We start from the raw sequence: 13,851 nt of genomic DNA, 5'->3' as shown, positions 1-13,851 counted from the left end.
TGTGGGACAAACATGCAAAAGAATAAGAAATCAGAAAGGGGGCAAATAGTTTTTCACACCACTGTACCTCTGCCGCAGACGAGAAGTTCATTTAGAGTTATCAGTCTGAAAAATGACCAATTAACAGCACCTCAGATTAGAGGCGTTATGAAGTCTTTACAGAGCAGAAGTAGCAGACACATCTCACAATTAACTGTTCAAATGAGATTAATGCATTTTTTGGACGCCTTCAGCATTCATTTACAATGTAGAAAGAAATAACCATATTTCATAACGGAGTTAGAAAGTGACCCCAAACTTTTGAATGGTAGTGTATATATAATATAATATAATATAATATAATATAATATAATATAATATAATATCATATAATATAATAACATAAGGATATTAAAAAGACAAAAACATAAATTTAATTAAGTGGTTAAGTAAAGCTTATTGTTTTCCCGTAACAACAAACCCTATGATTAGCGTTCGGGTCAAACTGGAACTTTTGATTGAGCAAAAGAACAGAACATAGTTATGAAAATAAAATCTTCATTCCCCTGCTACACTAATGCACTTATCCCAGCGTTTCACTTGTGATCGAATACCATCAGGAAAAAAACTTTTCCGCAATACACTGGAGGCATGATTAGACTGTCTGCATCAAGTCTAAAACATAGGCCTCCTAGGAACTTATTTGATGGCTTAAACATGTGGAAATGGCTTAGAGCGAGGTCAGGACTGTATGGAGGATCTGGCAAGTCGAGTTCCTGTAATGTGCAAGTTGTGTTCATGAATGATTGGCGACAAGATATCAGTCAATTTTTTTAGGCATTACACGTTCCACTCACTGCATGTTCACAAGAATGACTGCAGTGGGCTCCGAGCCACCTCTGGTGAGGACATTCATGGATGTATGGCCTTCTTTAAAATGTTTGCACCAATCATTCAACCACTAAGAGTCTCATCACCGTACTGCGTTTAAAGTCTTCTGTAAATGTCAATCGGCGTAACGCTGTGAGGAAACCCGTGGTCAGCTACATTGCGGATTTCCAAGCGGGCAGACCCACAACCACCCGTAAGCATGGTTGCTAGGCAACATGGCTGTAGAGGCAATCAGAGGCACCTGAGCACATGCCTACATATGTCTCCTAAATTCAGTACGCGGTGTGCGATCATTTAGGTTGCATCAGGTATAGAGCGAGGCACTCTGGTATAGGGAAGAGTGTGTGAAAAAGAAAATAATGCATAAAAAAGAAAAAGAGTTTGTAACAGAGAACAGAAGTTGCATTAAAAGAATAGTGAAGACAAAAATGTTGTGTGTAAAGAAAACTGAAGAGAAGTGTTTAAATGAAAAGAAGGAAGTGGTCCTTCCAGAAAAGGGGAAAAAATCTCTTAAACAGCTTGCACAACCACTTCCGCGGTCTTTCGCTCCACCAGTTCCCTGTCTAACCCCTTTGGCAAACTGTAACCTCTTCAGCACATGTCTTTTTTTTTAACAATGGGACTTTGCGGGGGCTTTTTGCTAATAGCTTGACTTCACATAGCCGTCTTATAATAGTAACAGTACTAACAGGTAACCTTAGATGTTCGTTGAGTCAATTTTGTTATTCTTCGATCTATTTAAATGGTAGTTTTCTGTTTTCTTTCACGTCTTTATGGTTTTGATCTCCATTTAAAAAAAAATTTGGTATCATTTTAGCAGAGCAGCTTATCATTTTCTGCACTTCTTTGTATGTTTTCCAATCTCTAATCAACTTTTGAATCAAATTACGCTGTTCTTCTGAACAGTGCCTGGACAACCCATTTTACTTTGATTTTTAGAGGAAAATGCACAGGACAAACTTTCCTGCATTTATCCTTAAATAAGGGGAACTTGTTTGACACCTGTTTTTCACAGAATAATTTACCTCTCTAATTGAACTCCACACTGCTGTTATTTTGAACAGACTAATATTTGTTTTTCTTCACTTACATTAAACTAATAATTCATTTAGCAATTTTTTTTTTCATGTTGTGATTCAGAATAAAACGTGCAGGGTGTCCAATGCATTTGTGTAATTTAAATGAATTTAAACTTATTATATGAATATGGAGCTTTACTCACTTTTTTCAACACACTGCTATTATTTTAAACACAATTGTATAGCAATAGAATTTTTTTTTTTTTCCAAATAACCACAGCAAACCACAGCAAAAAGGCCTTTTAAATTGATGGACGCATTCCTCTATGCAAATATCATTACATCATATTCTCACAAATAACCCAAATTCTGTGGAAATGAAGAAAAGAAACAATGGGAAAGAGTTTTGTTATGCCAGCTAGTTTATAACTAGCCAGTTTAAGAAAAAATAATAATAAAAGCACACTTATGATTTATTAATTCTGTTAGTGCGTAATTAGAAGAGTTTGTAAGTAACATTGTGTAAACCATTTCATTCATTCTTGACACAACTGTTTTCTTTATTATTGTTATTATTTGAGCCTCAATATTAAATTCTGGAGACTTGAATTAGTGCAGGATGCTTGCAAAGTTATCCAACAAAACTTTTATTTACTCAATAATTTGATGTCATGCTGAGTTAGTTGCATCCTTACTCTATTATTAAAGATAAGAGCTCTTCATTGTGATTCAGGCTTTTGACACAACCGAGAGTGCACACTGACCAGAATCAATGAATAAAGGTTAGATTAAGAATTTATTGATTCTGGTCAGAGTGTTCTCAATTTTTTTCGCGTCAGAAAGCCAGACGGGAATGAAGAGCTCTTATATTTCAGAGCGTAGCATGGGATGCTATTTACACAAGGGCTTTCAAAAATAAAAATGTTCTGTTCTGGGTTTAATACTCACATCCAGATGAGACGAGGCTGACGATGATGGAAGTGGCAGTGCTCGAGCTCTGCACCAGTACTGTGACCAGAATGCCAACCACCAAGCCAGCCACCGGGTTCGACAGGATTACATTGTCCTGGAAGATATTTCCAGCCACCTTACCTGCATGCATTTAACAGAAGGTTTGGCTCTAGGTTTAGATTAATTTCAGCACATAAATGACTAACAAATAAAAAATCTCCTGACAGACCCCACATACCATGCAGGTCTTACTGTACCAGGCAAACTACCAGCAAAGAAGGGAGAAGCCTAAACATGCCAAGACTTCTTAACACATGGCAACCTATTCAGAAGGAATACCCATAACTGGCTATGATATTTGTGATTGACAAGAAAAAGGGGAACACCATCCACCCCACATAGAAACCTGTGCCACTGTTGGGATTTGAACCCCCAACAACGGGGTTATTCAGGAGTCTAATACATTTCTTTAACAAGCAGTATTATACTTTACCTAAGCAATTCCACAGACTTTTTAAAAAAGAGTACTGCTGTTCCTTTTTGAAATTTGTTTCCATCACATTACCACAAAGAAGAAATATGAAGTTTGAGATAAACATTTATTGTACAAGCCTTTACTTCAGTGTTCAAAAGTACTGAGACAAAATAAATGAAATTCCATGTTTTAATGACATAAAAAAATATATTAAATCATGACAATCACGATAATGAGAAAAATGTGTTATTTTCTGCAATTAAATAGGTATGCAATGATCATTTTTTAGTCTTTTATTTGTCAAAAGCTGCTGGATCCGTCTGGGCATAGAATCAAAAGGATGTCTGCTGTGTTCTGGTGTCACTTGTTCAATTCATGCCTGCTTGATGGCTTCCTGAAGTTCATGTACAGAAATTTGCCACAGAAGTTTACAGTTCTAGGCAACACGGTGGCTTAGTGGTAGGCACAGTCTCCTTGCACCTCCAGGGTTCAGGTTCGATTCCTGCCTCGGATCTGTGTTCATGGAGTTTGCATGTTCTCACAATGCTTGGTGAGATTTTATTCGGGTGCTTTGGTTTTCTCTCACAGTCAAAAGACACGCAATTGATAGAATACATAGAAGCTAATTGGTGTTCCCAAATTGCCCATAATGTGTATGCCCTGGGATGGAGTGGCTCCCTGTCCGGGGTGTACCCCAGTATGTACTGAAATAGGCTTCAGGGTCCCTGCGACCCTGTAAACAAAGATAAAGCGGTATAGAAAATAAGCAAGGGAGTTAGTGAAGTTCACAATCTCTTGTTTTTATGCAAAGGTGGACTTCCCAGCTTCAGAAGTCCTGCCACATATTAACTAAATTAGCTGATAGTAATTTGTAACGATGCGGCTCGCGCGCGGGGGGGGGACTGTTGAACTGATCAGAGCAGGCAGATCTGCAGGCTGCTAACACGCGGAGTTCTGAACAGGTAAAGGCGCAGCCATTTATACACACGGTTGCCAGGCAATGCCGCCGTTAGGCAATCAGCCTGAACGAGGCGCACCTGGCAGTGTGTCAATATAAGGGTCCTGATACCTCCGCACTTCTTGCGAATATTAGGTATTAGGGCCAAAGATCAAAGACAAGAAAAGTCAAAGTCAAGACAAAGACAAGCGCGCAAAGAAAGAGAAGAGACAGACGCAAAGCCCCAGCCTCTGCCTCCTAAAGATGCTGGCAAGTGAGAGAGAGAGAGCGTCACGCAACCCCTCTCTCTCCCATAAATCCTTGGTAAGGGCAAATGCCCTGGGAGGATATAGATTTTGTTTTGTTTTCCAGAGCCCCGTCCATTTGCAGACAGCGGACTAACATACCGCGCCACGTAACAGAATATTCGCACCAAGTAAAGAGCCCGCAGGCTTGGAGAGGATGCAAGAAATAGTTGAGGATCAGGCTAGAGTGCTTGATAGGCATGAGGAAGCACTAACCACGTTAATTTTGGAAATGCGTGTGATTAATAAGCGCCTTGAGTTACTTTTTGGCCAGCTTGAGGCGCGCACTACTTCCAGGTCTCCATCTGGCCGCGAGTCGAATCGGTGGTCCATCTGGTGGCCGAAACTCAACTTATGTATGCGGGCGAGTCAGAGAGGTTTAATGCCTTCGTCCTGCAGTGCTCACTGATATTCGAGCTGCAACCTTCACAATTTCCATCTGAACGGGTGAAGGTTGCATTTATGGTGTCTCTGCTCACAAGAAAAGCACTACAATAGAGTGGGCTACTGCAGTGTGGCAGCACCTCCTCTCTGACACGCCACCCTAACTGCCTTTGTTGAGTCACTTAGGGCCACTTTCCACCATCTGCATACAGCGAGCAGTGTAGTGTCGCCCCTCCTTTCAATTCGTCACAAAGGGCGATCAGTAGCTGATTACACAGTCGAGTTTCGTACCCGGGCAGCCAGCTCGGGGTGAAATGACGCAAACCTTATGGCTGCGTATACTCAAGGGCTTTCCGAGCGGCTGAAGGATGAGCTAGCCATACATGATCCGCCACAGGATCTGGAGGAATTTAATATAATTAAAGGCGGTGGATAACCGCCTTTATGAGCGTCAGGTGGCTCCAGGCAGGAAACACCTCCTCTACCCCACAAAAGCCGTACCAAGTGGCAAGCCGGTCGCTCCCCAGGGTAAACCGTAGGCGCGAACCCTCACCTCCGCTCATGGAGACAGACCCTGATGCTTCATATCCCATACCTGATTTTAACCCTGAAGAAGAGCTAGATCTGGTGGATATGGGAGAGCCCATGCAGATAGGCGTCACCAGGCGTTGCCTGTGGCGCAGCAAACCACAGACAGGGTCACCCCAGTAGGGGGCGGTCAGGTACGACACAAAAGTCAAGACCCCGTCATGCAGGGCTCTATCTTCCAGTCACGCTCTCAGGGACCAGGACCCGGAGAGCCGAACAGAGGTGATCATTGAGCCACGGAAATTTTATTGACGGGAGACTAGCCGCGGCACTGGGCATTTCAGTTTGCCCTCTCCCTTTCACCATCCCGTTAGTCTCCCTGGCTGGCCAGCCAATTAAGTTGGGGTGCTTGACACATAGGACCGCCCCAGTCATACTACGGCTCGGACGTCACTCTGAGCGAATCTTGTTTCTGGTAATCTGGGTACCTGAACAGAGAGTAGTGCTCAGGGTTTTCCCTGGCTTCAACGTCACAACCCTCGCATTAACTGGCCGACCCGCTCTGTTTCTAACTGGGGATGTCAGTGCGCCCTAAGCTGTCTTAAAGGCGCCCAACCCCCAGTTCCAGCGCCTCCTGCCCCAGTACCCCTTTTCTACTGCCCCTTAGGGCTACTGGAATGTTTAACCGCATCGCAGGCTCATACCAAACCGGCATACATCACGCACCTTATTCCTCCCCATAAACTCACCCAAGGTGACCACCAGGCTCGGTATTAAGAACCTGGGAGATCGAGCGCTCTCCATACCGCGCCACGTAACAAAATTAGCACAACCTTCGGCTAGACAAGCCCGAATTGATTAGTGACATCACCTGGTAGCTTTAAGTAGTGTTAAATGGAAAGCTTTCTTGATCAGGCATGTATTAGGGGCTAGTTAGCTTTGTTAATAAAAGATCACTGATAGTTCAGATTTAATTCTGAACAATTTATAAGGAATTATTAATGAGTCAAAGTCTTCTTGTGTTTTTTTATGAGATGGTATCGGATGTGATTTATTGCTGAAAGTTTTGGCTACCCTTGTATATTGCTACTGTATATTGTATAGGTTTGGTTGTATCCAACTTTTTAAAAATGCAGAACTAGACCGTATACAAAAAGGGATGACTCAACAATTGTGGTGCCACCTATGCCTGTGTATTTATGGCCCAGGGTATTTATTGCTCTTTGTTGCACTCGTCTCAGACTGTCATGCATTTGGACTTTATGTCATCCTGTGTATTGTTATGTGTTGCACCGTGGTTCTGAGTGACTGACATTCCATTCCTATGTGTACAATTTGTCTTGACTTGAAAATTGTTTCCCTTCCCAAGCAACAGTTTCCTTTTTACAAGCTTTCTTTGCTGGCAAGACCTGCATTTTGCGCCTAAATTAGTAACAGCATTGAAAGTAACAGACACACATTGAGAGTAACACACAGTGTGTGCGTGTGTGTGTGTGTGTGTGTTTACCATATAATTACCAAAGAATCTAAATGGGATTTCTTTCTTTTCGTCTTATAAACTTGTAAAGTGACAAGGATGAAACTCGGTGTTTAGCTAGTACACATGCTAATAACATCTGGAACATTTAACTTCCTCTAGGTATTCGTGTCTACTCCCATAGTCCAAAGACTTGTAGATTAGGCTAATTTACGTTCCCAAATTGCCCATTTTGTGTGAAAGTGTATGTGAATGTTGACCGGAGGTCCCACCACAGTCATAAAAATGAGAAAAAATACAGTGGTCACCACTGGCCTCCATGGTCCCCAGCTGGACTACAGAGGTTCCAAGATGGATGGATGAATTTGATAATAATATTAATAATAATAATAATTATTATTATTATTATTATTATTATTATTATTAATTCCACCTCAATTTTGACACTGTTTTAGCTGGATTATGTAGAATCCATCGGACCCACACAACTACATCATTAACAGCAAAGGTGGCAAGTCATGAAGTAACTACTCCATTACTTTTTTCTTTATTTGTACTTTACTTGAATATTTTCCGTATGTGATCATTTTTACTTCTACTAACAATATTTTTTTGCAAAACTTGTAGTTTCAATCTCTACATATTAAACAGAAAGTCATTACGAACAAACAAAACTGCATTGATTTTCTAATCTGGAATTTCCTTCTGAATCAATAAAGTATTATCTATCTATCTATCTATCTATCTATCTATCTATCTATCTATCTAATCTAAACACAATTGTTTATGGTGTCAATCATACTATTTTATGACTGAGCTACATGCCAAGTAAGAAGGATAGAGACAAAACAATTGCACCAGTCCAACAGAAGCGATTGCCAGGTTATTATGAAACTACAGATTGGTTAGCGCACCAAATTGATTGACAGTTACCTGGGCAACAGGTCCCACCCTGGAACAGCTCACTAACTAGCTAACAAACGGAGTAAAAAAAAAAAAAAGGTGTGATTTGTTATAATTTATCCATTTGATTTGTCTTTCAAGGCCAATAACAATGTTGTTTTATAACAGGATTATGATTATCATGTTTTGGAACAGATGTAAACCTTTTTTTTTTTTTTTTTGGTATGCATGTAGTATGCCCAAGTTCAGTTGTGTAGACTACCTGCATTATACAGGATTGCAATGGTACCAACTAGCTAGCTACTGTAAGATATGGAAGTGATCAATGATGGTAGCAATGCAACCAAGTATTTATGTTATTAATGTGAATGTTGTCTGGGGGGCCCTTCATACACTACAGTTGTGACTTCTGCTTGGTTGGAATGAAAGCCTGCACCCACTCCTGACCTTTCTGGATAAGATCTGACTTTCTAACACATTTTAAGTTTAAAATCTGTTCTTGCAATAGATAGTTAAAGGGATGAACCCTTACCCCCGGCCAGTTGAAAAGCAGAGCTCAATGTGTCCAAGGAGCAAACAAAGCAGTAGAGAAGGAAAAAGAGGAGCAGGATCTTCAGCACACCATTGAAAACTGATTTCATTCTTTCCCTCCCTTTCCTGGGATCCTCGCTTGGCTCTGCAAGAGTAGAAAAGATGATTTTCTGAAATAAGTTTATATTACTAGAGGGGGCAAAGATATTGTAGACATAAAAGATGATACACACAAACACACACCCGGGTCTTTTGGGAGGCATGGTTTGTAGGCAGGACAGTGAATTCTGGTGCATTGTGTGTGAGAACAGCTGCTGATAAGATCCACAGTGGAGCCGAAGCCGGACTCTTCACACAGAGCTGAGTCAGACACCATGCAGTCACACACTCTGTGGGTGTGGAGGTTCATCCCTAAATAAACAAGCATGGACGGAAGAAATAAGGTTGTGACATAAAATGACACTTTTACTTATAGTTACCCAGCTGAGAGAGTCACATGAGACTTTTTTTCCCAATTAAATCACAGCACTTATCTGGTAAAGTGGTAGATGTTAGTAAGTATGTTGGCTAAACTATAACCAGAAGTACAGTAGCTATTAATGTACTACGTGTAGTTTGGTAGTAATTAATGGAGGGGGATTTTAAGTCAAACCGGGACATTTGATTGTGTAAAATAACAAAACACAGTTATGAGAGAAAAATCTCCCTTTCTTTTTCTATATAATTCCCTGCCACATTAATGCACTTTCCCAAGTATTTCATGATCAAACTGCCTGCTTAATGTCTGAAACACTGGCCTCCCAGGAACTCCTTAAATGGCCCAAACAGGTGGAAATGGCTTGGAGCAAGGTCAGGACTGTATGGGTGTATGTGCAAGTGATGTTTTTGAATGTGTGCGTGTCCAGTGCCAACAGACAAATCTGTTTCTCATGCACGGTGGCGAAAGATTACCCATCGATTTTCGAAGATCAGACATTCCACTCGCTGAACTGGAACATCCATGGGAATGAGTCACCGTGGCTTGGGTCGACATACTGTACTGTATATCCTCCTTTAAAATGTTTGCAACATTAAAATGTTCCACTGCAGCTAAGAATCATATCACCGTACTGTGCTTGAAGTCTTCTGTAAATGTTAATTAGTATTATGCCTTCAGGACAAATTTCATCACAAGTGCCGGTTTGACTTGAATGCCCCTTGCATAATATGTTTTTACATTTTTAATTTATTAACACATAAAAAACTCATCATTAAAAAGAGCTTCTTTTTAAAGAAGAAATAAAATAAATAAATCAATTATAACAAAAATACATCCTACTAAAATTTTATTGTGAATGCATTTTAATATTAAATGTCAAGCAAATCATTACAAAAGAAAACTAAGATCCAAATTTTTTTTTTTTTTTTTTTTTTGCATACCATGGTAGTTTCCTCCTTGCCCTGTCTTACTCGATATGAATTTGATTGGCCGGCTGGACATGGCTTCCTGAAAAAAAAAAAAAAACCAGCATGGCATCATGTTTACAGACAGTCAGTGGTCATGTGGATTTATCAGATATGAAGTAAAAAAAAATCTATGTAGACTAATACTAAGAGGATTCATAGTGTTCCTTGCAAAACTGTAGACTGCTGTTATTCACAAAAGATCAATTATCCAGCACTTAATAAGTCTCTTTCCTCTGTGACCTTTCATAAAAGACAGCTTGCGTAAGATGTTGTACACAACAAAGACGCCACTAAGATGGCCACCGAAGAAGCAGAGTCTCCGTTAATTGCTTGAACTACCTTCCGCTGCCATTAACTTCAATTCAGAAGCAGCGTTTCTAAGAATAAATGCATTTTTCATGTCAAGGTTGTGGAAATTCTGTTGCGCAGGAGGCTTTGCTAATGCATTTTTAAAAGCAGACGTTCTGAATGCCATTCAAATTACAGTGACAGACTCAAACTCATTTACAGTTTGGGAGGCATTACGATCTCCAAAGCAGCACTTCAGTGGACCCAGTACACATATTTTTTCCCCTTAACTTTAGAATGTAGGTAAGCTTAAGCAATTTATTTTTGTATAATTTTTAAAGGAATCAGATCGGATGCTATGGTTAAGCTTATAATACACCTCATATATCTTACAGCCTTGCTTACTGTGGTTTCCAAGGTCAGAAAAAATATCACAAATCTAAAACAAACTGTTAAGTATCTCACGTATTTAGGGCAAATGTCGAGCCAAGAACTACAAATGTCTTCGATATGTTACATTTATAATCAATTTACCTCTGGTGCTGTACTGAAAACAGGTCTAACTTTTCAGCCCACGCAGCCATCTCACATTTCTACATTCACATATAGTCTTATTTTACCAGTGTCAATTTACTCTACCTAGGAAAAATGCACATGCTGTAAAAACAGCAATGACTCTTAATCTGAAAATGTTCCAAAACTTAAAGATGCACTAAAATTGCATGGTCTGTAAGTTTCCTTCTATACTTAAAAACATGCCGGTATGTGGACTGGCAACTCTAAATTGCTCCTAGGTTTAAAATAAGTGTGTGTGTGTGTGTGTGTATGTCTGAATGCATGGTGCCCTGGGATGCCCTCCAGTGTGCATTCCACTCAGTGTTCCTTAGATTGACTCCAGATTCACCAAGGCTCTGATCAGGATAAAATTAATGAATATCAATGTATGCAGTACATACTGTACATAAAGCGTAACGTACTGAGCTCTTTTCTCATCTATTCTTGTAATAAAGCCTTTTTCTGTACAAAAACTGTGTACAGTACAAATCTACTCATGCATTTAACCACCTTTTACAAGGCAACACAGTAAGAGAGCTTCTCATACTCATACATATTTAAATAAACCTGGATCGCACTAAAAAGGCGATTTTCTTTCTTTTTTTTTTTACAATAAAGAAATTGGAAGTGGCCATTTAGCATTTAGTTTTAAGTCTGCTTCTTACTTGTGCAATATGCAACATTTTTGGCATGAGGGAGAATTTAAAAGGATGGGAAAATGTTCCCTTTTAACTACACACTGCCATTTTATTAACTTAATAATAATAATAATAATAATAATAATAATGATGATGATGACAAGCAAGCTATGTGTTTTAATAAGCTCCAGCTTACATATTGTGCTGTTTTTTCTTACTTTTTTACATATTGGAAATTTACTATACATCATTATATATAAAATATCTATTATTTTAATATGCTTCCCATTGATGATTTGCTTTTGTTGTGACAATTTTCATTTAATAAAATCTTCATTTATTGCCACATTTACATACAGTATATATTTGACATTCCTTTTTATTCACATCCTTTATAACAGCTTCCATTACTTCACAACAGCATTTAAACCAAAAATTGTGCCTCATTCTGCATGTCATTAATTATAATACTGAAAATCTATACTTGTAGGTATATAATATTAAAACCATTAACATTAAAACCATGTGTTTTAGGTTTACTGTGGGTTGGTGGATAAATAAATCTAATTGCATCTTACCTTAATAAAAGGACGGAGGGTTAATTCTCTCCTCAGCAGGTGAGAAGTGTTTTCAGCTGAAGACCCTAAATGTAAAGGGATTCCCAGACTTATAAAAGAAGCTCCAACCATGTTAACTGGGTATCATTTAATTCTCTCACTCATTAACTGAGATGCGTTCTCAGCAACTAAATAATCGACTGCCCACATGTGTATCAAGGCATGAAAATGAAAGCTTGGAGTAACTTTGACTAATGACAAACTTTCAAATAACTCAGGGATAATAATATTTAACCTTACTGAAACTGTATTTAAGCATTTGGCATCCTGTAAAAACCTGACACCTTGTGGTGGTATGTTGCCAAAATCAGTTGTTTGTGAAAAGAACACTGCTGGTTTAGTTTCAAGTTTTGTTGTTGTCCAAACCTGCCATATATTAAACAGGTTTATTAAAACTAATAAGGGTAAAGTTCAGATCAGACCCGTAAAGTTGACTGAAAAGTGAAAAAAGAAGCGTCTGACCTCTTGAAAGTCAAACCAAACTTCACTGCTTCGGTTTTCAGCACCTTTTCATACTTTTGGATACAACTTGACCTCCAAAACGTCTGATCCCAGGGGTCTTTGGTTGTGCCAGCTGGCACCTGAGTCTGCATACCATGCAAACACAAGCAGGGATTTTTCTCAAGTAAGATGTAGTACTGTGCAAAAGTCTTGAAAATCCCCCACCCCCTATTTCTTCATATTTTGCTTCCAAAGACATAAACTTTCTTGTGTTGTTAATGTAGTCTTGAGGAAGAGAATAGAAGTTTTTTGGCTCTCAACTTTTGTTTTTTAAACCACACATGCAGATGATGACAGATGATCAGGCCGGTGATTAGTTATACTGGTGATGCTGAATGCTGAGTGGATGGAACAGACGAGAGGGGAAATGAGGTCGCTGCTGAGGTTGTTACATAAACAACCATTTTTTTATTTGTTTCTTACAGCCCGTAGCAGTACAAAACATTAGTTCCAATAGCTTTAATCTGTCACACCCACATGTCATATTGTCACATCATATCTTTAACTATTTATATCCTTTTACATTGCACATTATGCACATCCTGTCTAATTTACATATTTTATATGTTTCTATATAATTATACTTAAGTATACTTATACTTAATTTAATTATACATATTGTAAATGTGTGAAGTTGTAGTTTTAAACTGCCATCTAATTTACATTTTGCTTTTGTTCCTACTTTATTGCAGTAACATCTTATTCTATCACTGCATTTGTATTTATTTAAATTTAATATGAAGAACTGACAGGTAGCCCAAGCCTGTAGATGAAAAAAGACACGACATAAATAAAATGTCATTAGTGCAGCTTGTTCTTTTTTATTATTTTTATTTATCTGTTTATTCAAGATCAAAATATCAAAACTAGGCAGCTTGGCATTACTTCAAGGAAGCACTTTTTGTGCTCCTAACAAACTCATCACGTTGGATGGTTAAAGCCTTTGGAAAATAACACTGGCTTGGGTCCAGGTTTGTCCTGATGTACACACTCAGAGGGCTCAGTGGAGTCAGGAGTCAGTTAATAACTGCTGATAAGCCTGTGGAGTCAGCATCAGCACACACCACTATGGACCTATTAACCTCACACAAACTATAACCTGAGGTAGAAAAGCATGCATGCATGACATCATCTTAGACTTAGATCTTGTTTAAAGTTTGTGAGGTGGAGAGATACTAGGGTACTTAATGCTGATTGGACAAGATTTCAAATCTCACATCAACTCGTATGACAATTTCAACATTTGTGGATCGTGTTCGATTTAAAAAGGTTAAATGCTTAAGGATTGGATAAGTCCAATTTTCCTAGTACTGTACGTGTCAAGTATCTTAATCATTTACAGTGGTGTGTTGGAACTATCAACACTTAAACACATTTTAACAACTTACATTTATGTTTAATTATTTGGCAAATGTTGTTATCCAAA

General features: G+C 38.9%; 1 protein-coding gene across 1 annotated transcript in view; it reads right to left on the bottom strand.

The window, feature by feature from the left end:
• The window catches only part of slc34a1a (solute carrier family 34 member 1a), a 31,625-nt gene extending 19,629 nt beyond the window's left edge, over positions 1–11,996 (bottom strand). Inside the window, exons 1-5 of the mRNA XM_053481730.1 lie at positions 11,886–11,996; positions 9,800–9,866; positions 8,624–8,791; positions 8,382–8,525; positions 2,838–2,981 (exon numbers count right to left, since the gene is read on the bottom strand). Coding sequence (XP_053337705.1) covers positions 2,838–2,981; positions 8,382–8,525; positions 8,624–8,791; positions 9,800–9,866; positions 11,886–11,996 — 634 coding nt within the window. The remainder of the gene's footprint in view (positions 1–2,837; positions 2,982–8,381; positions 8,526–8,623; positions 8,792–9,799; positions 9,867–11,885) is intronic.
• Positions 11,997–13,851: the final 1,855 nt, after the last annotated feature.

Source organism: Clarias gariepinus, chromosome 2, assembly GCF_024256425.1.
Source record: "Clarias gariepinus isolate MV-2021 ecotype Netherlands chromosome 2, CGAR_prim_01v2, whole genome shotgun sequence".
NCBI lineage: Eukaryota > Metazoa > Chordata > Actinopteri > Siluriformes > Clariidae > Clarias > Clarias gariepinus.
This window is presented reverse-complemented; position numbering and strand designations above follow the sequence as displayed.